General features: G+C 35.9%; 2 protein-coding genes across 2 annotated transcripts in view; both read right to left on the minus strand.

The window, feature by feature from the left end:
• Positions 1-348: 348 nt before the first annotated feature.
• On the minus strand, positions 349-9,768 carry LOC127787283 (chaperonin CPN60-2, mitochondrial-like). Its single transcript, XM_052315251.1, has 18 exons — positions 9,578-9,768; positions 9,454-9,478; positions 9,208-9,339; positions 8,143-8,302; positions 7,729-7,904; positions 7,556-7,651; positions 3,647-3,751; positions 3,425-3,511; positions 3,257-3,346; positions 3,084-3,164; positions 2,894-2,962; positions 2,619-2,696; positions 2,417-2,512; positions 1,981-2,080; positions 1,792-1,895; positions 1,053-1,158; positions 860-938; positions 349-767 (listed from the first exon to the last, which is right to left on the minus strand). Exons 1-18 carry the CDS (start codon positions 9,613-9,615, stop codon positions 662-664), a joined length of 1,728 nt encoding a protein of 575 aa, XP_052171211.1. The 5' UTR covers positions 9,616-9,768; the 3' UTR covers positions 349-661.
• A 1,837-nt stretch (positions 9,769-11,605) lies between these two features.
• LOC127814193 (CLIP-associated protein) overlaps positions 11,606-23,863 on the minus strand; it is a 27,167-nt gene continuing 14,909 nt past the window's right edge. Inside the window, exons 11-21 of the mRNA XM_052355526.1 lie at positions 23,730-23,847; positions 20,208-20,306; positions 19,714-20,068; positions 17,799-19,564; positions 17,564-17,665; positions 16,455-16,559; positions 16,117-16,191; positions 15,950-16,018; positions 15,792-15,860; positions 12,691-12,792; positions 11,606-12,103 (exon numbers count right to left, since the gene is read on the minus strand). Of these exons, the coding sequence (XP_052211486.1) occupies positions 11,942-12,103; positions 12,691-12,792; positions 15,792-15,860; positions 15,950-16,018; positions 16,117-16,191; positions 16,455-16,559; positions 17,564-17,665; positions 17,799-19,564; positions 19,714-20,068; positions 20,208-20,306; positions 23,730-23,847 (3,022 nt within the window). The 3' untranslated portion in view covers positions 11,606-11,941. The remainder of the gene's footprint in view (positions 12,104-12,690; positions 12,793-15,791; positions 15,861-15,949; positions 16,019-16,116; positions 16,192-16,454; positions 16,560-17,563; positions 17,666-17,798; positions 19,565-19,713; positions 20,069-20,207; positions 20,307-23,729; positions 23,848-23,863) is intronic.

Consider the following 23,863-nt stretch of genomic DNA (forward strand, 5'->3'; position numbering starts at 1 on the left):
TTTTTATGTTCATTTTCACATATCAATCACTATAATTTAGGATTTTAGAAGTGGTATTGTTTTTGAAAAAAAAATGATAAAATGTCAAATTAACCACTAAATTTTAAAATGAACAAAATAAATCACCAAACTTTCACATACAGCGTTATGTTAGCCAACTGTTGATTCCGTCTCATTAAAATAAAAGATTGATAATTAACTAACATCACCTTTTGTATGAAAATTCAATAATTTATTTAGCTCATTTAAAAGTTATATGGAAAATGGCAGTTCATTGTAATATAGTAACAATCTATATACATGACAAAATATTATTAAATTATTATAACCATGTCAATCTAAGGCAAGTGAAGTACAAAATTTAATGCATTTTGAGATTAATAGAATCCCATCCAGAGAAGCATGTACAAATATGAGAAGAACTATCACTAATTGGAGGGGATATAAGCATCTTAACAGGTGGGAGTAATGAATGCCAAGACAACGTTGAGAAGAATCAGTAGGAGGATTTGATAAGATCAATGAAAGGAATAAGAAAGCCTAAACAAAAAGGGTCCTCTTCAATTTCAAAATCTACCTAAATTTTCAGTTCTTTGTGGCAATGCTTTTGATTTAACTTAAAAAGAAAGAATAGTTGGGAGATTCAGGGAACCTTGTATCCTCAATAATCCATGCCACCCATTCCTGCTCCAATTGCTGGAGCTTCCTTGTCATCCTTGGGGAGCTCCACGATAACAGCTTCTGTTGTAGTCAACAGAGATGACACGCTGCAGAGCAACATATCATCAGTAGCAATTACCAGCAGAATATAACACACAACAATGGTAGCACAAGGAATTTTAAGAGGCTCCCAAACTACCTTGCAGCGTCTATCAATGCTGTTCTAATGACCTTCAGTGGATCAATAATTCCTGCCCTAACCATGTCTACATATTCACCTGCTAGTACAAAATAATGAGAAACTTGTCACGAGTATTGCAAAGACCAAAAACTCAATCTTATTCTGAGAGAACGTTAAGGGCAAGCAGTGGCTGATATGGATGATGACGAACCTTTAGCTGCATCATATCCGAGTTCAGGGTTATCCTGTTCCAATAGCTTGCCAACAACTACTGCCCCCTCGACTCCTGCATTGGAAACAATTGTATATGCTGGCGCCTGCAAGAACCAGATCCATAGATCGGGAATAGACTCAAGCAAGTATGTGGGCTTTTGAAGTTTGGCTTATTAGAGACACGTCAAAATTTAATTTTCTAACTGTAGAATACGAATATGAACCATACAAATTTTCAATATATAGTGATCTCCAAGGATTAATGACCATAAAAGGGGGAGAATGCTGAGTTATATATGATAACAGAGTTAAATAAAAAATTGGATACTTTACTGAAATGCAAGTGTGATTTAACAGAGCATTTGATATGTTGTGGGGGCCTTTGTTTGAAATAATACTGATCTCCGAGGTAGCACAAGACATGAATGAACAAAGAAATATATTCAAAATTGATTATTTTTGTGACAAACCTGAAAAAAAATGGGGGTGCCGGGGGGGGGGGGGGGGGGGGGGGGAAGTGAAACCCTCTGAATTAAATTCATGGACGATTTTAACAAGTTTATTTGCTAATGCATCCTCAATCCATGCAATCCCTTGCAGCATCAAACTCTTGTTAAGAAATTTTTGTCGAAGGTTTCAACAAGCACTAGCTCATAATTGTGGAAGAACAAGAACAGCAACCTCATGCATTAAAGCAGTTGCTTCAGACAAATAAAGAGATTAATGATAAATTAAACCTTTAGAGCATTCTGAATTATCTGGACGCCAATCTTTTGATCAAAATTTGCAGTGTGAAGCCTTTCCAGCACCTTTGAGGCATAAAGAAGAGCAACACCACCACCTACATAAATAAAGATCCAGAATACAGTGTGATTGCCCCAGGCATACTACGAGGAGAAAAGGATTGCATCATGTAAAAAGTTTACCAGGAACAATCCCTTCCTCCACAGCTGCCTTCGTTGCATTCAAAGCATCAGTAACTCTATCTTTCTTCTCACCAACCTCAGCTTCGCTGGCACCTCCAATCTGGCACAGTTTCAAAATTTTAATCAATTTTTCACATAGAAATGTCATTTAGCTTTGAACCAAATAATCTTGTATAAGATTATCTACCACACTAGATAAAAGCTGTTAAACACATTGAATTTCTGGGACAGACTGGTTGGACAAGGAATGGTCATCAGGAGGCAATCAATATTCAACTATTGAACTATCCACCAGAGAAGGTGCAACCAATTTTGACTAGGGAGACCTATGACTGGGGCTTGGACCCAGCATGTCAATCTGTACTTTGTTTAGCTCCAGCCTCCACTGCCAAAAAATAAAATGCAAGGACTAAATATTACAAACATGGAGACTAACCTTCAATACAGCAACACCACCAGAAAGTTTTGCTAGTCTCTCTTGTAGCTTCTCTTTGTCATAATCAGAAGTGCTTAATTCAATTGAAGTTCTCAGCTGTTATTATACAATTGTAGGTCAATAACAATAAGAAAATTAGCTATAAATATAATGTAAATCTGACAGATGATGACAAATAATAGTCCCAACAATGGAATAAAACCTGTTCACATCTTTCCTCAATGGCTTTCTTGTCACCAGCCCCATCAAGGACAACCGTGTCATCCTTGGATATGCTAACCTACATATCAATGCTAGGAGTTAGTAATAGAGAAAATGAAAGATAAAAGGCACATCCTACCGAAATAGCTTCTATTTTTGATAGCCTGGTGGGTTTGCAACTTTTGGGGTGCAAAGAGTTAGCAGGGAGAAGAACCTAACCATAGATATGGTGCAATACAACATTAAACATGAAGAAATGGACCAAGGATGACCTACTTTTTTGCATGTTCCAAGCATTTCAAGTCCAACCTTTTCAAGGTCCAAACCCAATTCATCAGTTATGACCTATAAATGATATAAAGGTCAAGAAAATAATTAATTAAATAGCAAAGTCTGAACATTCCAAGAAAATAAAACAAAAAAAATAAAAATTTGTTAAAGCAATGCTGAGAATAGGTGAAGGAACCTGGCCTCCTGTAAGAATAGCAAGATCTTGAAGATTGGCCTTCCTGGTGTCTCCAAATCCAGGAGCTTTAATGGCACAAACCTTTAACACACTCATAACCCATTTAAGCAACAATGAGTTATTGCAAGTAATGGATTCTTGATAACTATATAAAGTACTTGATTTATAAACACCTTGATTCCAGCACGAAGCTTGTTCAAGATGAGAGCTGCTAGTGCTTCACTTTCCACATCTTCAGAAACAATCAGCAACGGTCTTTGCCTCTGAGAAAACAATGCAACTGTCATAGATTCAACTGTCAAATGATAAATAGGATTTCACTAGCACCGTAGAATTGTTACCTTCAGGGCCAACTCCAATACTTTCACAACAGCATTTAAGCTTGAGATTTTTTTCTCATGAATTAATATCAGTGGATCTTCCAGTTCCTGATAGCAAAGAGAAGGAAAAAAATAAACAAATAGTCATTCATAAAGAATATGTTGTGAATATGTAGAGTTACAAATAGTGTTCATTCATATGAATTCGAGCAGAACAGCTTTAAAGGAAACAAAATTACATACACATTTTTGGGTCTTTGGGTTTGTAATGAAATAAGGTGAGATGAAACCTCTGTCCAGCTTCATTCCTTCAACCACTTCCAGTTCATTATGCAACGTTTTCCCATCCTTCAACAGCAGAAATAGACCCCAAAACCATGTCAGGAGAAGCTTAGTGGCCGCATATATTTCAATAAATGCAAAAACTCCATCTCAGAAAGAAGGAAAATACAGCGATTGTTCTAGTACCAAAAGACCACATACAGAAATAGAAACAGAAATCAATTGCATTACGCTTAAAGTCAGCAATATATTAAATGGAATACATAAGAAAATCACAAAGCAGTTCAAGAAGCAGAATACAAAGGGCACAAGGCAAAACAGGATCATCACAGCACAATAATCATGACAGAACCTCTTTGCACTACTGATCTCAAGCAGCACTGTAAAACCGACAGTAATGAATGACAAAAAAGGAGCACAAATATATGTTTGCTAAATCACAATGAAGTCAGTTATAGCGAACAATCTGGTCCAACAAAAAGACAGTCAGGAAACAAAAAACAAGAAAAGCACTGCAGATTTCAAAAATAAAGCAACTGGTAGAAGACGAAGATGAAAAGTATGGTATGCACCCCCCCCAGCATGAAAATTTTAAGAAGAAAGCACCAACAGAAATGTTGACTTCAACAACAGCCTATGCACAAACAATATCAAATAGGACAAAGTTGAGGCTTTTTCTTATTCTTTTTTCAATCTCTCCCCCCTGCTGGCACAGATAGGTGAGAGGGAGTTCAAAGGGACCATCGCCCCTCAATTATTGGAAAAAATTCACACCCTCCCCCCTCCAATACTGCCTAAAGTTTGTCTACATTGGTATTTTATTTTTATTTTGCCCCAGAAAAAGTGTGGAAGTAGCTAGCCTTTTAGAAAGGGCATCCAAACCTGGGTGGTACAAGCTAAAAAACTGGCCAGTTTTTTTTTTTTTTTTTCAGTGAACCGCAGTCAAACCAGTGAACTGGCCCAACTGACCTAGGGTTTTTCACTTCTTTTTTATTTTTAAATGTTCAAAAATATAATAATTTAGAAAGAGTTGATGCCACTATCTGATTACCATCTATCATTTTGTAACTACATAATTTTTTTGTAATTTTTATTCATAACATAAATATTTAATCTTAAGTTATTTTCATTGTAAATTTATGATAATATTATTGTATAAACTTGTCCTGATTGTAGAACAATGTTAACTAATACATTTTTTAAATTTATTATGTGTTATGTTATGGATTTTATTTTTTGTGAATTTTAATATCATAGTTTTAACTAATATTTATTTATTTTATAAAAATACATCCAGTTCGACCTTGGTTCAACCCCAGTCCTAACATTGAACTGTGAACCTCTCTTTTCGATTCAATACCTTGGTCCTATAAAGCACGGACACTTCCTAGGGGCTGTCAAACCGATGTCACTAGTGTGTTGGACACTCCGCCACTCTGACACGCCTTCAACACTTATCAAACACACCCACGTGGCATGTCACTCATAGAACCCCATGTCCACTTTGCAGACACTTCGAAGACTAAACAATATGCATTTTATTTTTTACTCTTTAGTTTTACAACTTGGAATTAGATGTACGCCTTGGTAATTGCATTTTTTTGCCCCATGTTTAGATTGTACAACTGTTCGGTTTTCATACCCTTCGCACTTATTCTCTAGCTCTTTAAGCATCAAATGGATTGTGTGAGGGACAAAGACGACTAGACTGTGAGTTGATTGCTAATTAGATTAGAGTTATTTATTTGGAAGTTTGGCTTATGAATTTTAAATGCATATCCATGAATTTGAAATATAGTTTTGATAGTTTAAGTATCTCAACCGTGTCATGTCCTAATTTTTTGAAAAACATCGCATCCCTATGTCCTGCATCTCCTGTCCCTGTGTCCATGCATGTGCTTCATAGCCTTGGTCCGATTGTTTGAACATTAAGCAAGATTATATTTGTCACTATATCAATTGTGTTAGCATTGACCAAGAGAACCAAATTTACTTCCAACTTCATCTTAAAAACCTCACACAAACATTGTACCCAAAAGCTTGATTTTACCCCTAACATTGAATTTTGGCATTGCCACATGTCATCGCCTAAATAGAATGGTGATTGCAAGTCTTTTTTACACCTCAATGCTGGGTGATACATGTGATGGTCAGATGTTTCAATTCAATCCATGTCTGAATTGAAATTGAGATACCAATGCAAGTTCTTCCCTTCTAAATCAAATAGATTCATACCGAAAAGAGGTTGACAATAAGTTCTTTCAAAATTGACTATTTGTCCCTGTGTTAGATATGTTCTAGAAATTTTTGTAATCAAGTAAATATCTCTATGAACAAATGGATCGAATCGACTTGGAAAATGGAAAGATTTGTACAAGTTATATGTTTCATCACCACTTTGATGTGATTTCCGAGTAGTTGCCACAATTACTTGGTCTGCATTACACCCTTCTTTCTTTCCAATGTGAGATATATATATATAAGAAACATAATGTTAGTATTTTTTTTCTTTCCCTTTTCTTCCAACATATTAATATTTTGGTATCCTTTCCTACTCTAAGTGATGGAACACAACTATATCAATTATCAATTATCAACTATATTTTGGTTTCACCATGTCAACTAAGTGATAGAACACAACTATATCAATTATCTTCATTCACCACCATCTCATGAAACTTCTCCATATGAAGATGGTGTTGAAACTTCATTTCATCATTACTCCGCCAGGGGATGTTATCCACTACCAGTCCCAAGCTCCGATAAAGAAGGAGAGTTTCGTTAGGTAACCGACAGCCAGCGTAAAACTTAGTTGGATTCAAATATGAATTCTAGACAAACTATCTGTTGGGATGTAACCCACATAAAAGTCTAGAATTCATGTAGCCAACTCCACATGGTGGGATAAAGGCTGAATATGTTGTTGTTGTTGTTGTATCCTTTCCTACTCTCCTCCTACTCGCCCCCCCCAAAAAAAAAAATTATTTTCCCATCATTTTTAATCTCTAAGCAGTGCAAATCCTCCTTTCTCCCATGACAGCAATACTCCTTGCCTTTTTCACAATTTTCTCCCTCTCCTCCTGTATCCAGAATCATCTTCTTTTCAATAACTACCTTGCTTTCGTATTTAATCCATGATTCCATTTCAGTAGTCAATTCCTTTAAACTCCATTACTTTTATAACATTATGTTTCCTTTATAGAACTTTTTGTTTAAACTTATCTTCTAACAACTTACTTAAGGGGGGAGAGAGAGAGAGTCATTTGCTCAGAATTCATTATTTATATTCTAGCTTTCAAGTGATTGAAGTGTAGTCACAAAATTAACAGAACTAAGAGATCTGTCATACTCATTAATAAAGCATGGAATTTTTCACTCTTTTCTTCAGCTTGCTTTGTGTGTGTGTGTGTGTGTTGGGTTGGGTTGGGTTGGGTTGGGGGGGTTGTCTGGGAGTTGCAAGCATGGTCAGTTTTTTCAAGTCAATAAATTCAAAAATCAAAAAGTTTTATCAAAAGGTAGTGCGTGGCCCAAAAAAATATGTAAATTAAATAGAGTTTGTGGAATTTGTTCATACTTCCTCTTTTTTCAATTTAGGTAGTGTTTGTTAACTAAGATATAGACCAAAAAAAGTGAGATATGGAAAACATCCCGAATAAAATGGCTTTCCATTGCATTTGTTAAATTTATCTAGAAAGAAATCATGTGACTTCTTATCTTGAACTTTCCAGATAAATTTATCTCTCCCTCCCCTCTTTGGATAAGTTATATTGGACCTTACAGATAAGTTATCTTAATGCAACCTTATTCTGACTCATTCTAACAAACACTACCTTAATGGGAAAAGAATGAATATATGAAGACGTAACTTACAGCAATGGTAATAACCCCCTCTTTGCCAACTTTCTCCATAGCTTTAGCTATAAGTTCACCAATCTCTCTCTCCCCATTGGCTGATATTGTTCCAACCTTTGAGAAAAATCAAATCATTAATAAGGTAAATCAAGAAATATTTAAAGCCCATAAAGACAAGAAACTAGGCAAACCTGGGCTATTTCTTCAGATGTGCTGATCATTTTTGTTCTGCTCTTCAAGTTTGTCACCACTGCATCAACTGCCATTGTGATACCACGTCTCAAGTCCATGGCATTCATTCCAGCTGCTACTGACTTGCATCCCTCAGAATATATTGCATGGGTAAGTATTGTTGCACAAGTTGTACCTGAATAGAAACCGCAAGGCCATAGCATTACATCAAACTGTGGCTGTCAAGGACCCTTGTCAAGAACAACAGAACCCAGTTACATGACAAATAACTACAGCTAAATGGATGTGAATCCATTAACAAATACACAATAATGGAAATTCAATAATTGTCAGAACAAAGAACCCCAAGTAATGTGACAAAGAAATATACCCAAATGGATATAAAACCATCATCAACAAATAAGAAAGCTCACCATCACCAGCAACATCATTCGTAGCGTTTGCAACCTGCTTTACAAGACTCGCACCAACATTCTTGATTCTGTCTTTAAACTCAATACTTTTTGCCACTGTAACACCATCCTTTGTCACTTTTGGGCCACCAAAACTTTGTTCCAAGACAACATTGCGGCCCTTGATAGGAGTCCAAAAGCAACAGAAACAGTCAGGGTTTGCCATGTATAAGACTTGAAGATTGAAAATATAGAAAATGAAAAATTAAACTGCAATCTAAGAGAAAGCATAATGGGAAATTAAGACTTGACAACGGACTCCAGAATAACTTCTAACAATCATTAGAAAAGATCAGACCAGTGAATCCAGAGCTATCAAAATACAGTCACAGAAGCTACCCCTATACCCCACACTAGGATGACAATGACAGAGACAGTTAGTCTATTTTCCAGTGTCAATTAGTGTTATGAATACACGAAACCCAAAATAGAGGTTTTGCAATAACAAACAACTATTCACAAGGAAGACCATCCTTAACAATTAAATTCTCTTTTATCCAACAGAGTACAAGAAAACAACTGATACAATAATTTCCAGCAATTTGGATATTTGCTTGCAGGAACCATGCAAATCATGTCAAGCTCTCCACAAGTTGCGGATGAGAAAAATGGTTTCGCATAAATATGGGTTTGTGTTTTTGGAATAACTTAACTTACATATAGGGGAACAAGTGCATTCATTCATCTCCAGCATCTTTTACTTGACTGCTAATGAATGACGGTGCCAAAATCTTGAAACTCTCATGATTATCCCACATAAAGGCAAAAGTCAGAAACCTGCTGACTTGAATGTCGATTGATCCTCAATTTGCAAAAATACAATTCAGGCAGAAGCTTGGAGAACTTCCAACATTTGCTTTTGAATTTAATTTTGATATAATGACAGAAACGTTAAGCGTGCGTCAAAATGGACACATTCTCGTGAATCGTTCTTCTTTTCATACGAAAATTCCAAAAAGGGAAAATGTTGGTTCAAAATTAAACGCTAATTTATATTGTCTTATAATCATATATTTGATCACTCACTTTCGGGCCCATTGTCACTTTGACAGCGTCGGCGAGCTCTTCAACGCCCCTAAGCATCAAAGCCCGCGCTTCAACTCCAAATTTGACGTCTTTAGCAGCATAGTTTCTGCTCCAAGCCAACCTACTGCCAATCTGAAACCCATACAGACATACACAAAACATAGCCACATAAAAACAACGCCAAGAAAACGAAGACCATATCTTACCACACAAATGCGTCAATTGAACAAAAAAATGACCAAATACCTGGTAAGTACCGTTCCTAGCGCCCCTGAAGATCAAACAATCCAGGGATGAGTCATACAATCACAAAGAAAATTTCAAAAAAAGGAAGTTTGAATTGCTGCCCTACCGTCAGAGCAATACTTACCGGGCTCTGGAGGCTAGATTGGCAACGAAGCGGTACATGTTCGAAAAGTTTGGGGATTGGTGAAGTGAAAGAGAACGAAGAGAAATGGAAAGTTCTACACCGAGAGAGAGAGATAGAGAGAGAGAGTAGTCCAGAAATTTGTAGCAGGGTTTAGGGTTTTGGCGGCTGAGCCGCGAAAACAGTGTCGTATCTGATTGGGCCGTGGGGCTGGGAAACCGCCTTTGGGCCTTAAAAAGAATCAATTTGAGCGGATTATCGAGTTTTTTTAAATATTTGAATTCTTTTATTAATTAAAAAATATTTTAAAAAAATATAAAGATTCATAATAACTAACAATAACAAATGTACATTATTTTAAAATAATATATATTTATTTTATCTTGTTTCAATGTTTAAATAATTTTATTAATTAAATAATTTAAAACACAATATATTTATCACTAACTAATAAAATTATTTGATTTTAAAAATAAGATATAATAAATACATATTTAAAAATAATATATAATACTTTAAATAATAATTAGTATTATTCTTCCTATAAAAAATGTTTACAAACTAAAATTCAAACCAAAATTAATCTCGCCTCCAGAAAGGAACATCAAAACTAATCAATAATATCTTGCATTGTTGTCACTTTTGACAAAAATCATGATTTCTATTTGGCATGGATAATATTTTAGTTAAATTGAATAATTAAATTAAATTAATCAAAATTATTGGTTCAATTTGATTCAAGTTGTAGGTTAGTTTAATTCGCTTTCAAAGTTTAACAATTTTGATTATTTTGATTCAATTAAATTTTCATATTAAAAAAATAATTAAACATATTGAAATATTAAAAATAACATTTTTTATTTTTTTTAGTTTTTTTGATCCATTTGATTTTTTCAATTTTTTATTTTTTTTAATTTGTTCAATTTAAAATTCTATTCTGTTGATTCAATTAAATTTTTAACATAAATTCAATTTATTACTTAATTAACCAAATGCTCACCTTTTTTCTGTGTGAATAACGAAAATATGATTTAGATATTTAAATTTTATATTTATAATAATATTATATATTAATAATTTATATTATATTAATATAAATATATGAAACATTAATATATAATATTATTATAAATATTAAATCATATTTTCAAATAAAGAACTACAAAATCAATATATTTTTTTGCCCATTTCTTTGTCAAATATGTAAACGTAGTAGCGGTCACATGCAAAACTTCTTTTTTGGCGATTTAATTAGAGTTTTTATTCTTTTGAAAATAATTTTATTGTGTTTAGGGGATTCCTTCAAAAAATTTGTAGAGCATGCTGATTGGGCATCCAAAAACTTTAAATTATTAATTTATCCTTTCAAGGTAATCAATTTTATGGTTACATATTTTTATTGACAAATAATAATAAAATGATAAATCCATTTTCTTTTCATTCAATCCAGATTAAAAGGAAGAAATGTTCACAAAGAACTCTCCAATCATAATCTTGCAGAATTCAACCTTTACTAACTAGCCCTATATACAAAAGATCAAAAATCTCAAAGATAACTCTGAATATCTTGATTCATTTACCTATACGAAAGTGAAGATCATCATAACTAAATCACATACCATTCAATTACAAATTATGTCATAACGTGTATATCATATACCATTCAATTACAATAAAAATAAAGCATTCAGGGATTAACAAAAACACAAAAATTAGAAAAACAATAATCTTAGAATATCAAAGCCTCTCCCCTGTCCTGTCCAACTATCACCCACAAGAAGACAAGAAAGGGAAATGAAAATGTTTCCCTAAGCAGACAATGGTAACTTCCAGAAATGTCGAAGCCTCTCTTCTCCACTCCAAGGCCACGCAACAAAAAGAGATGAAAAAACAAAAAAACCAACCTCATTGGGACAGGACCAGCCCCAAGAAAGCAAGACATATCCAGACCCCCCGAATTAACCCAATGGACAAAAATTGAGAAGAAAAGAACCCTAAATATCCAAAACCACTCGAAATGAAGCATATGATTACCTGATTCCTCATCCTTCTTAAAGACAACATACAAACTAGTTACAAAGAGCCCCTCCTTGTTTAGATTTGATTACGGGCTTAGTTCATGTTTGTTTCCCACCGAAAGGATCCCCTCCACTCCAAAACAAACAGGTGACAAATGAATACAAAAAATATATTAATGCAAAGAGAAAGCACCCTGCAAAAGCACATTCCACACGATATACAATATACACAAAACAATGAATTGAAAAGAGAACTCCCACACCCACAATTTTCAACCCAAGCAAACCAGCTAATCAGGGTTGCTGTACCGATACCACTGCACCCATAACATTTCGTACTGAACATGGGCTAATCATGGTTAACATCTATGGCAGTACCAGTCCTGGCCTGAGAGATCCTGTTAGCATAGATAGTCACTAGCCGAAGCTGTGTGCTGTTAAGACCCTCCAAGTATGGCAAGAATGCTTTCCCCAACATGATGTAGATGTCCACAAGGCAGAAGACAACAGTCTGCCAAACCAAGAAATCATGAGCTGTGACAATTTAAGAAGGCTTCATTCTCCACTTATTAGAAATCAGCTGATATTAAGTAATAGCCAAACATTTTCATTTTTTTTCTTTTCTTTTGGATAAATTGATCAAAATGATACATATTCAATTACCTATACCAGGAAAAAAAAAAACAAGCTTGTTTACTCATTTAAACGAAACTAGAGTCCTATGATGTTTCTGCTCAACTAAAGCAGTGATGGCCAATACTGATGCTTGTTACTCCACTTCTTTGTCATCTAAATTTATTCCACCAACTCAGCAGAAAATATCATTCAGTGAGAGAATCCTACTGAAAGCAGTCTTGTATGCCTAAAAGTCTCTAGAGGCTTATAAAGACTCCAATTTTTTTTTATCCTAGATCTTTTATTTACTCCTCTTCCCATGTATTCAGTGTTTTCTATTCATTGATCTGGCCAGACTTCCAAGGTGATTACCCTACCTGAATTGCAAATCAAAACGATAAATGCAGTAGAATAACAAAATTAAAATTATAAATAGCAAACCAATAATTTAATGATGATAGCACTGGTACTTTATTTATTTACCTTGCGAACATCAGCACTTTGGTTCCCAAATGCCTCAAAAAGGGCTGGCAAAAATGATGGTAACTGAGCCATCAGTTCCTCTTGGGAGAGTCTGCTTACGAGCTGAACAAAAAAAAAAAAAAAAAAGGGCTTAACAAAACAAAATTCATACATGTATGGTTAAAACAGCTATCACAAGGCAAAATAGAAAAAAGCCATTTGAGAGCGCACATGATTATCTAAATTCAAAGAAAAAAGGGCTTAACAAAACAATACTCATACATGTATGGTTAAAACGGCTATCACAAGGCAAAATAGAAAAAAGCCATTTGAGAGAGCGCATGATTATCTAAATTCACTGAGATAATAACTTGAAGTAGAACCAAAACAAGGAAGCACATCCTTGACCAACCCCAACTGATTGGGAGTAAAGACTAGTTCGAGTTGAGTTAACATTACATAATGAATGTCACATTTATGACCCAAAAGTGACCCATGTAACTGTAACATAAGAAATCATCCCAAACTACCCCATCAGCATTTTTTTTTTTTTTGGGGGGGGGGGGGGGGGGGGGACCAAGTGGAAAATTAGAGCATCAAAATCAAGGGCTTTTTTTTATTAGGTAGCTTATTGAGCTCTTTATACTCTTTCTTCTCTGTTCTTTGTTTTAAACAGCTATTTAGGGTAAGATCAATAAGCTCTCACTGTGTACTCTTGTTTAACAAAAGCCTTTGTTCCTTGGGGAAGAATAAGGCCAAAAACTTGGCGGCCAATGTCCAGAACCATGAGAAATATCCAGTGCCAATAAAATTGACCCAAATAACTATTGGATAACAAATCATCTCAAACTAACACCCAAAAACAAAATAAGAAAGAGAAAAAGAAGACAACTAAAGGGTCACACATATTCAAGCGCATTTGGGTAACCTCTAGTGACTAACAACCTCCCATATCATCTGTCCTAATTATTAAACATCAAAAGATTTTTAAAGGAAGTGGAGAACAAGAAACATGAGATAAGAAATGATGACACATTGTCTAAAACTTTTTTACTTTCTCAACTACTCCCAGCCTAGGAAATATATTCACAGGCCCAAGTTTTGCTAGGGAGAAGACCTTCATCTAAATAATAAGACGGTGGTGATGATAATAATGAGCTTTGTTAAAGAGAACATTTCAAATATCAGAACCATATATGGATAAAATATTCAAAATATGCTATAGCTTAACATGTTTCAAATACTAGTTTAGCACAAAAAGACAACTTAAAAGAGCAGAAAGGATGATAAAAATAGCTATTTTCTAAGTAAACAATGTATGATCCAATATCAATAATAAACTCAAAGAAAGTTGATCAAGAATTTATTTAACAGCCAAGAAGTACATAAGCAATTAATCATCCAGGCATTGGTTCCACAAAAATTTCAGAAATTTCATACTGAACCCTCCTACCCCCGCCCCCCCTCTCTCTCTCTCTCTCTCCAAAGCCCCAGCCAAAAAAATAAAAAGAAAAAGAGGAGAGAATCAATGCTGGAGGAAGTAACCTAAAATATCAACTTCTACTGCCATATGATTACAACAACAAATCAAGCCTGATGACTTTTTTTTTTTTGGCTTTTTTTCTGCTAAATAAAAGAGGAAGGTGAGGCAACCAGTATAGCAACTGGGCATGACCATGACGGCCCTTCCTCACTAGGGAATGTCCAGTTTAAGCCATAGCTACTGCTGGAAGGCAAGCCCATCAGTCATCACCCTAGCCCACTGCAGTGCACAACATTAGGCCCTATATCCACCACTCTTTTTGGTGTCATGGGTTTGGGTCATCCTGCAAGTAGGATACAGGAAAACTCCTGAACTGCTGATAATACAAAAAAAATATTGCTACTTAAAATTTTTGGTAAAAGGTCACTCTGACTTGCCAGTTTATCACAACCAACCTACTCCTGCAGATGGCTTCCTAAACAATTAAAACCTCGAAAACCCCAGAAATGCAGCTTCCTAAAGTAAAAACTAACCAAGAAAAAATACCTGAAGGACTCAAAGAGGAGAACATGAAAATGGAAATATTTGCACGATGGAGGTCTGCAGTAAAAGAATTATTTAAAGCAAGAAATTTCTTTTAAAACTGACTTATAAATTTATGTTCTAGACCAACAGAAAAAAGAAAAAACACAACCAATAGGAAGTTAAAATCATCACCAACTTAGATAGTAGGAATCAAAACTTCAATATTAATAAGAAAAACAACAGAATAGTCATATAATCATTCTACTGATAGAAACAGCCAGGTTTGCCAGATTATGCCCTTCTTGACATCATATTTTGCATCTCCTTGTTCTCATTCAGATGAATCTATCACAAAGAAATCCAATATAAAATGTGCCCCATGAAGTGACTTAGTTTAAATAAAAAGGAAATGAACTTCTTTAATTAGCACTCTAGTTGATTGTGTTAACCCATATATTAGAATAGTTGTACTGCAGATACAGGAGCAAGCTCCATGCTGTGGGGGCTGCTGATTCCCTCAATTTTCTTGGTGAGGATCCAAATTTCACTTTTATGGATCAACCAATCCTGTAGGTTACTGGGGAAGTGTGGTAGGGAGGATTAGGCCTATTGCTTTCTAAGAGGCAACCACTACAGCAGGTATAGCTATCGTAATGCATCCTGATGCCCAACCTTCCTGAACCTAATGAAATGAGGAATACTAGGATCAAAGTGCTAGTGTCCCTTGCTCTCTAATGATTGCACATTGGTGCATCATCACAATACCCTTTCAGCCTGTGCTTTATAAATTGTTTTAGCACAAAATAAGAAACAGCCTCACATAAATGGCTGGGAGTTCAAGTTCTCATCATAAGAGTCGATATTATTATAAAAGTTACTCTTAAAATCAATTCAAAAAACAATGAAAAAAAATCACCATTATGAGTAAGAAAATGCACAGAAAACAGAGAAATCATTTCCCATATCATTTAGCATTGTAACATCAGCTTTGATGTACATAAAAGTAATAAACTATAAGCACTTATCAAGCCTCATACAAGTATGTAATATCTACCAGAATGAAATAATATAGTATCACCAAAGTTCTTCCAACAAATAAACTTGAAAGAAGTACCTTTGTTAGACAATTTATGCAAGTAACAAGAGTTTTTTCATCTTCAGTAACCAACAAAGGGACAACAACCTGCAATCAGTAAATCAGACCATTTACCATACACAATATAAACACAGAATGAAGAAGATAACTTTAACTTTGAATTAAGAATATCTTACACTTAGACATCTGAATGGATCACACTGAGACAACACAATAGTCAGACAGTGTTCTGCTTCATTTGCAACCTGAATTGGAAAATCAGCACAATGATATACGGAGAAAGAAAGCAAATCCATATGTAAATAATTTGTCTGACCCTAAAAAAAAAAAAAAACAAAGCTACCTTTGGAATGACATCTTTTGTAACATGAAGCAGTTTTTCAATTACAATCTCCATAGAGTCCTCCATAGCATCTTTCTGGAAACAAATATGAAAATAACATGAAATAAATTGGAAGGGTAATGATGAAATTGAGGAAAAGAAGTTTACAATGGTGATATCATCTCTTTCGTCCTTTCTTATTTTCCTCTTTTCTTTCTTTTCTCCTTTTCTATTGGGGGGTGGGATGGTAGTGTGTGTGGGTACAGAGTCGCCGCTAGTGGAGATGTCAAAATTATCAAACTAAGAACAAGCAGAAAAAAACATCCAGAAATGGACTATGAGGCTAATAAAAATCAAACCTGATTCTTTAGCATTTCAGTTATCAGCGAAAGTGCAAGTTCACGGATTGATGATTCAGAATCATCCAAAACCTCAAGAACAACTGTCAAAATCTGATTGAAGTACTGCAGATAATAAAAAAATCTTTTTAAGTGCCAAAATATCTCATGATCAAAAAGTATGTGTTCTTCTATTCAAGTCAATGCATAAAATGAACAAATAAAGAAGAAAATATGACCTTACTACATGCAGGAGATCGGCTCAAAAAACAGCAGTTCGTAAAATCTAATAATGCCAAAGTAATATCAAGCATAGTTGATTTCCAAGATCCATGCCTTACAAGTAGAAGGAAATCAATAAAAGACAGTCAAAAACCACCATTATTGTGCCTATATTAGACACAGGTTTTCCTTCCACTACGTTAGTTGCAGATAACATGGTCAGGGGTCAACCAATGCCTTTTATTCAAAGCATACTTGCAGATGTGAAATTGTGCATGCAAATCATATACATATGTTAGCCTGTATATCCCAGCCTAGGTTCCTTCAAAGGGAAACTTGAGACACAACACCACATAATGTCTTTGCAACAATAAAAGGTAATTTAAGAATAAGCCAATAAATGACCTGGTTTGTGAAAATTTCAGGTGGATGAATTAATGACCGAAAGTGTATATAAATCTTGTTGAGAATACCACAACCACTTATTTGCTTGTATATGCATGAACCTAGACAGAACACTGCAAACCTCTCAAAACCAAATTGTACAAAGTGAAAAGAAGAAAGAAGATCAAAGTGTGACAGAGCTCAACAGTCAGATCACTGGGTACAACTACGACCTTCACAATCATCGCATAGGTTGTAGCATAATATTTCTTTCAAGTTGCCCATTTTTAAACCCATATCTAACTAAGAAAGTAGATCTGAAACTTTAGTTTCCACTAGAAGTCAGCCTCCCTTGGTTACGGATCAAAAACACCCTTGTGGAGGTCTTAAAGCTAAAGAACTCATTAAATAGCACAGCAAATTGTACACTTGTTTGTGCAGCAGTCTGAAGGCCAACTACACAGACCTAGAATGGCACTTTTGTATGATCTACAATTTTGTTAACCCGAAGAAATTCATCATACCTTGGTCCAAATAGATTGATCATTAGCAACAGATGCTTCAACTAACTGCTGAAGTGCACCACGCTTACTGGCAATATTGCTTTCCTCATTCCCATTGCAAATCTGCCAAAAACAAGGGATACAGGCACATATTGTCGTCATGTTGGTTATACAAAACCAAGTAAAAGAAATCAATTCAGAATATAAACTAGAACATATTAATGTGACAGGGAAAAATTGGGTGCAAAGAACTTACCAGGTGAAGAATTTGAGGAATGCTCAAACCTGTGTCAGGTGCAGAGTTAATTTTCAGAGCCCCAAGTTTTGAATGATTAAAGTCCAGTTCGGGCAGACCCTCATTATTATGCTTAGTGCCTGCAGTGATTCCTCGGAGATCAGAACCTATCAGTCCATTCACATCCAAACATGGAGTGGAAGAAGCCTCTGTGTTCACACTACCATCCATACCACTAACTATGTACTTGAGGTCCTTAGTTTTGGTAGTAAGAACATCACTGTAGACACTAGTTCCAAGACCCTGATACAAGTGCTCTTGTGTTTCATCAGAGGCAGCTTGACCGATGGAACTTGTAACTTGCAGTGACTCTTGTGTGGAACTCCATTTCCTACCACCATCGCTGTCAACAGAACCAGTAGTATACCTTCCAAGGAAGTGGTTCTTCCTAGACACTCCACTGTATCCTTCTTCAGATGATGTTCCCACAGCATCAGATGGATCATAAGAAGTCTTGGAGCGCTGCCGCTCTTTTTTGTTCTGCAAAAAGTTCATCAATTCCACTTCTATACGAGGTGTGTACTGCTTAAGGGCTCGTCTCAAGGAATTTTGCTCTTCAACTGACAAACTAAGAATAAAATTTAGGACTGCTACAGAGTCAAAGTGGGAGTAAACTGATATAATGCATGTGACAGCTGCTTCCTTCAATTTTGTATTCTTATCATGGACCAATGGTGTCAATTTAGCAAGCCATAACTTCAGAATACCACTATTAGCATAGCCTTCAGAGTTCATTCCATGTTTGTTGAAGGAATTAATAGCAAACTCAATGACAGCTAACTTTGCTTTAGGTGACCGCTGTTCATCCAGTGAACGAAGCAAAGCAGGTAAAAGAGAATCGATACCATAAGTTTTACTGACAATTTCCAATGTAGTTGAGCAAGGTTGCCTTACTAATTCCTTTGGATCAATTAACCGTGAAAAAACATGGGGCAAGATCCTCTCCATATAACTTTCAAAGGGCTTTCTGCAAGATGGAATAAGATCTGCAAGCGTTGAAAGAGCTGCCTGGGCAACTTTATGGTGGGGATCATCCAAGTGCTGGAAAAACAATTTCATTATCTTCTCAAAATTCTGGGTAACTTCTTGAATTCCTTTTGGGCCTTGCTGCAGCAAAGAATGAAGATAATTAAATGCAGCAACCCTGGCATTCCAGTCCGAACTTGGACTCAGTCCCTCACTAAGAGCATCATTGAGGGAAGCTGGACCATCCACATAGCTCGACATTTCCCCCAATGAGAGTTGGCTATCATCAAAACTCCTCCTTCTGCCTGCAGACATTCGTCCAACAACATTCTTCCTCAAAAGTGGCCTCTGAAAGTTAGGAATATAATTGTTTTGTGAATCTCTGAAATTTGCTTCTTTATAAGGAGTATCCAAATATTGCCTATCAACATGCAAGTTCATAAATCGCCTGGCCTCTCTAGAATCAAGGTTATCTTCAACAGATCCTCTTTCGTGTACTTTGTCAGAAGCTCTCTTAGCTGAGTAGGATGAAAGTGCTGTCAAAGACTCAGCTCCTCCAGTGGTGCGATAGGACAATTTACTTGGATCTTTGGAAGCCTGAATTTGAGTGATGATGTCAGACAAAGCTAATCCTCCATTGCGGCTATTTCCTTTAGATATACCAGATGTAGTTGTCTCAATGCCTAACGAGGCTGCCAGATTATTTGAAGCAGGAACAGCAAGTGGGAATGGGGGATCACGAGATGATGGAGTATCAACTCCTGCACTAGGGACAACAAATAAAATTTCTGTAGAATATAAATACGTACTAATCATGATATATAATCATCAAGGCAGTTGTCATTCACCATTGCAGAGATGGACTTTTACCAAAGACATGGAAAATTTATTCAATAGGAAAAGCTATTACCTAGGTCCAAACTAGATGATCGGAGAGATGAATTATGCTTCTCAGATGCATCCAAACCTCTGAGCATGCTCTCAATAGCTGTAACTTTCTGTTTGCTTGCCTGCAGCACACTCTCCAGGCTCCTTTCTGTGCCTTTACCAACTGGCTTTGCTTGGGATAAAAGTAGCCCAGATGAGAGGGATGTACTAGAAGACAAACTGGAACTTCTGTCCATTGCAACTATGGCTGAAGTTCCATATCCAGGTAGATTAGATGGGGTGGAAGCTTGTGGGGTAAAAGACATCTGTGAACTTCTCTCACGAATGGAAGGAGAAGCATGTCTTCTATGTATGCCCCCATCCTCATCATTTATTATCTACATAATCATCATCATATTATTAGAAAAAAAGATAAACATCATATTATCATACAATTTTAACAACAATATATAGACATTCTCTCCCTAATGGGGAGAGAGAAAGGTAAACCATAAGAATAAAGAGAAACATATATACCCTTTGGACAGCTGAATCAAAAGATAAAAACAGTCTACGGGAACGCTCTGGCCAAGTTTTTGCAAACAATCTGTAGCAAGTTCTTGCAGTTGCTCGAACCTGTCAAACTTAATGTATCAAATATTTCTGTTCAAACTTAAACAATTCCCTACAAGAAAAGGGCATTATAGGTGAACAACAAAGAAACATCCAAATAACTAAAAAAATATAGATGCGATGAATGCATGAGATAACTGCAATGAAGAACTAATTCTTCTATCAAACTTGTGCCTAGATGTGCTATTTCCAAAGTAGGAATGTTTTGCCCGGCAACACTGGGTTGGGAAATTACACGTACTTTTTTATGAAGTAGCAATGGTTCAACTCATAACATAATGTAAGGTTCAACTTCAATTCTTCCCTGCACAACTACATCCACTATACCAGCCATAAATTTATCATAAAAGGTTCAAGTAAATAATTCTTGATAAAATTGAAACCCACCTGCCATGTCCTCGAAAAGTAGAAGAAAGAACAGATATTTTGTGTTGCTTCAATTCTAGGAAAGCAGGGAAGGTTGTTCATGGCCAAGCTAAAGTGGCCTTAAGGAGTTTGGTTCTGCTTCTATTGCCATAGGCCTAATATCTTGTCCATTCACAATGTGCTTGGGTATTAATGAAGATACTACTAATCCAGCCAAGAGGGAGAGGGGAAAAGGGAATTAAGACTACAATCTTTTATCGTGCCACTCACTTTTGAGGTAAACCTCAATTGTTAGGCAAAAGTCACTAATACTTAAGGTAAACTCCTTCAGATAACATGGACATAATATTCGTCTGAATCGGCTTGATCTATGAGCAAAAAGAGCTGCTTGTTTTTTAGAACAAAAACAAATGACTGAACATTCAGCACCATATGTCAGGCATAATAATGTCAAAGCTGACATCCATGGCTGCACTGGCATGCTGGAAACACATTTTTCCAATATATCATTGAAAGGAAAGAATCTATAATATCCAATATGATGCGGTCACCAATCAAGACTCAGCCCAAGACCGACCCAACCACACCGGAACAGTATCACCAAAATAGTAGTGCCATAATATTATTTTAATACTTCTTAGGTTTTAGAATTCTACTTGATTTAGGATTCTATTTCATGTTCTTACTTGATTTAGGATTCTACTTCATGTTTGATTAGGGTTTTATTTTTATTAGGATTCTAGTTGACGTTTATCTAGGATTTATTTCTATTAGAATTCTAGTTGGATTTTGTTTTCCAAATATTAGATGGATTTGGATTAGCCAAACACTATAAATATGCCTAGGATCTAGAGTTTGTAATCAAGTTTTTCTCAATCAAATTTCAGCAACCTATTTGGATTTTCTTAGCAAAACAGTCTTGTTTTTGCATCTTCTTGAAAGCCAAGCTTCAGCCATTGAAGTTTGCTCTTTCAAGAGTTTATTTTGGTGTGTTTTTTCACACTCACGCTACACGCTGCGTCAGGTGGTATCAGAGCGGTTCATCAACCAATCAGATGGCCAATCTTGAAGGTAACGGTAGCAACCAGCCTCATGATGATGATCGGGGGCTGCCCGCGGTTTGGAGAGCAATCGAAGAACAATGGGAAATAACTCGTACAATAGAGCAGCAATTGGAGCGAATCCGCAACCAATTGGGCGTTTTACAACGAGTTAAAAATAATCGGAATCGGACTAATGGCATGAATCAAGCCGGCTATGTTAAACCGGGAAAACCAGCCATTAATCATGTCCTCATTAATCCTAGAAGACCAATGATGAATGATAACGATGATGAGGATGATCTTGGTCATATGATAGCCAACCCTAGTGGTAAAGGGGTTAGGAGGAATGCGCAGCAACACAACCATTGGGGAAACGATGAGTATAAACTAAAGAATGGCTTTTCGATGAGTTTAAAGCTTGATTTCGAAGATTATGTCATCCCAACAACCTCAACGTCTACAAACTCAGGTCTAATTTATGCTGCTAACATGACAGAAACTCCAAGGTTTTTGACTCATACTAGGGTATTTTCCAATCCCGAGGGCTCAGGCGTTACTTCGCAATCCAATGATTGTGGTGTTTCTTCTAATCAACTTGCGACTGTAAAGGAGATGGAGGTCATGGTAGCAAATCCTTCTACAGTTTATTCAAGCTCTGGCATGGTTAAATCTAAGGTAATAAGAACATATTCACCTTCGCAATTGCAAAAGCAAGATGGTCACATGGGTCTCTTTGTGGATAGGGGTGTTGGATCTCCTAGGCTAGTTAACTCAACTGCTACTATAGCTGATCAAGTGCTTAGACCAAAGGAGAATTCAAGCATCAATATTTTAAGTGATGGAGAGACTGCTGGTAGTCATTGAATTAGCTTTTATTTGAAACAGTTGCAAAATAATACTTCTCCAGGCAAGAAAAATCTACAGATGAATTCGAAAGCTGTTGAGGAGTCAAAATCAAGAAAGCTGATGAAAAGAGAAGGACCTATGATAAAATTTACCATATTAGAAAAGCACTCAAGATGGAATGTTCAACGTCCTCAATCTAACAGTAATAATACAATGGAGGCAGATGGCAACAAACATGGCGATGGTTGGACCCATGCCAACCCAGATATGGCTAAGAAGGGGAGGAATGTCTTTGCTCACGTTCCCTTAGCAAAAAAGTTCAAACGGTTCAGAAAAATGTCAACCAACGGTTGCACAAATAAGAAGTACAAGGCGACAGCTGACAAGCATAAGAAGCACAAGTTATTTGAGGTTGAAGATGAAGTCATAATATTCTTGAAGAATGAACGGATTCCAGCAGGAAAACAAAACAAGTTTAAATCAAAGAAATATGGTCATTACAAGATTACGAAAAAGACCAATGATAATGCTTATGTTGTGGATTTGCCTAATCATATGGGTATTTCCAAACATTCAATATGGCTAATTTCTCTTCGTATTTACCAGATGTGGATTTGTCCAAACAGAATCAAAATTCGAGGTCGAATTTTTTCTCAAGTGAAGGTGAATGATGCGGTCACCAATCAAGACTCGGCCCAAGGCCGACCCAACCACACCGGAACAGTATCACCAAAATAGTAGTGCCATAATATTATTTTAATACTTCTTAAGTTTTAGAATTCTACTTTATATTTTTACTTGATTTAGGATTCTATTTCATGTTCCTACTTGATTTAGGATTCTACTTCATGTTTGATTAGGGTTTTATTTTTATTAGAATTCTAGTTGACGTTTATTTAGGATTTATTTCTATTAGAATTCTAGTTGGATTTTGTTTTCCAAATATTAGATGGATTTGAATTAGCCAAATACTATAAATATGCCAAGGATCTAGAGTTTGTAATCAAGTTTTTCTCAATCAAATTTCAACAACCTATTTGGGTTTTCTTAGCAAAATAGTATTGTTTTTTAGTCTTCTTGAAAGCCAAGCTTCAACCATTGAAATTTGCTCTTTCAAAGGTTTATTTTGGTGTGTTTTTTCACACTCGCGCTACACACTGCGTCACAATACCTCACTCATTGCATCTGCGACACAACACTTTATGAAGTCTTCATAGAGATCAGCTGCTCGCTGTATTTCAGGTGCATCAGCCCAATACTCAAGTGTCAAAAGCGCATATTCACAACACCTGCAATGGAAGAAAT

This window comes from Diospyros lotus, chromosome 12 (assembly GCF_014633365.1).
Source record: "Diospyros lotus cultivar Yz01 chromosome 12, ASM1463336v1, whole genome shotgun sequence".
NCBI classification, from domain to species: domain Eukaryota; kingdom Viridiplantae; phylum Streptophyta; class Magnoliopsida; order Ericales; family Ebenaceae; genus Diospyros; species Diospyros lotus.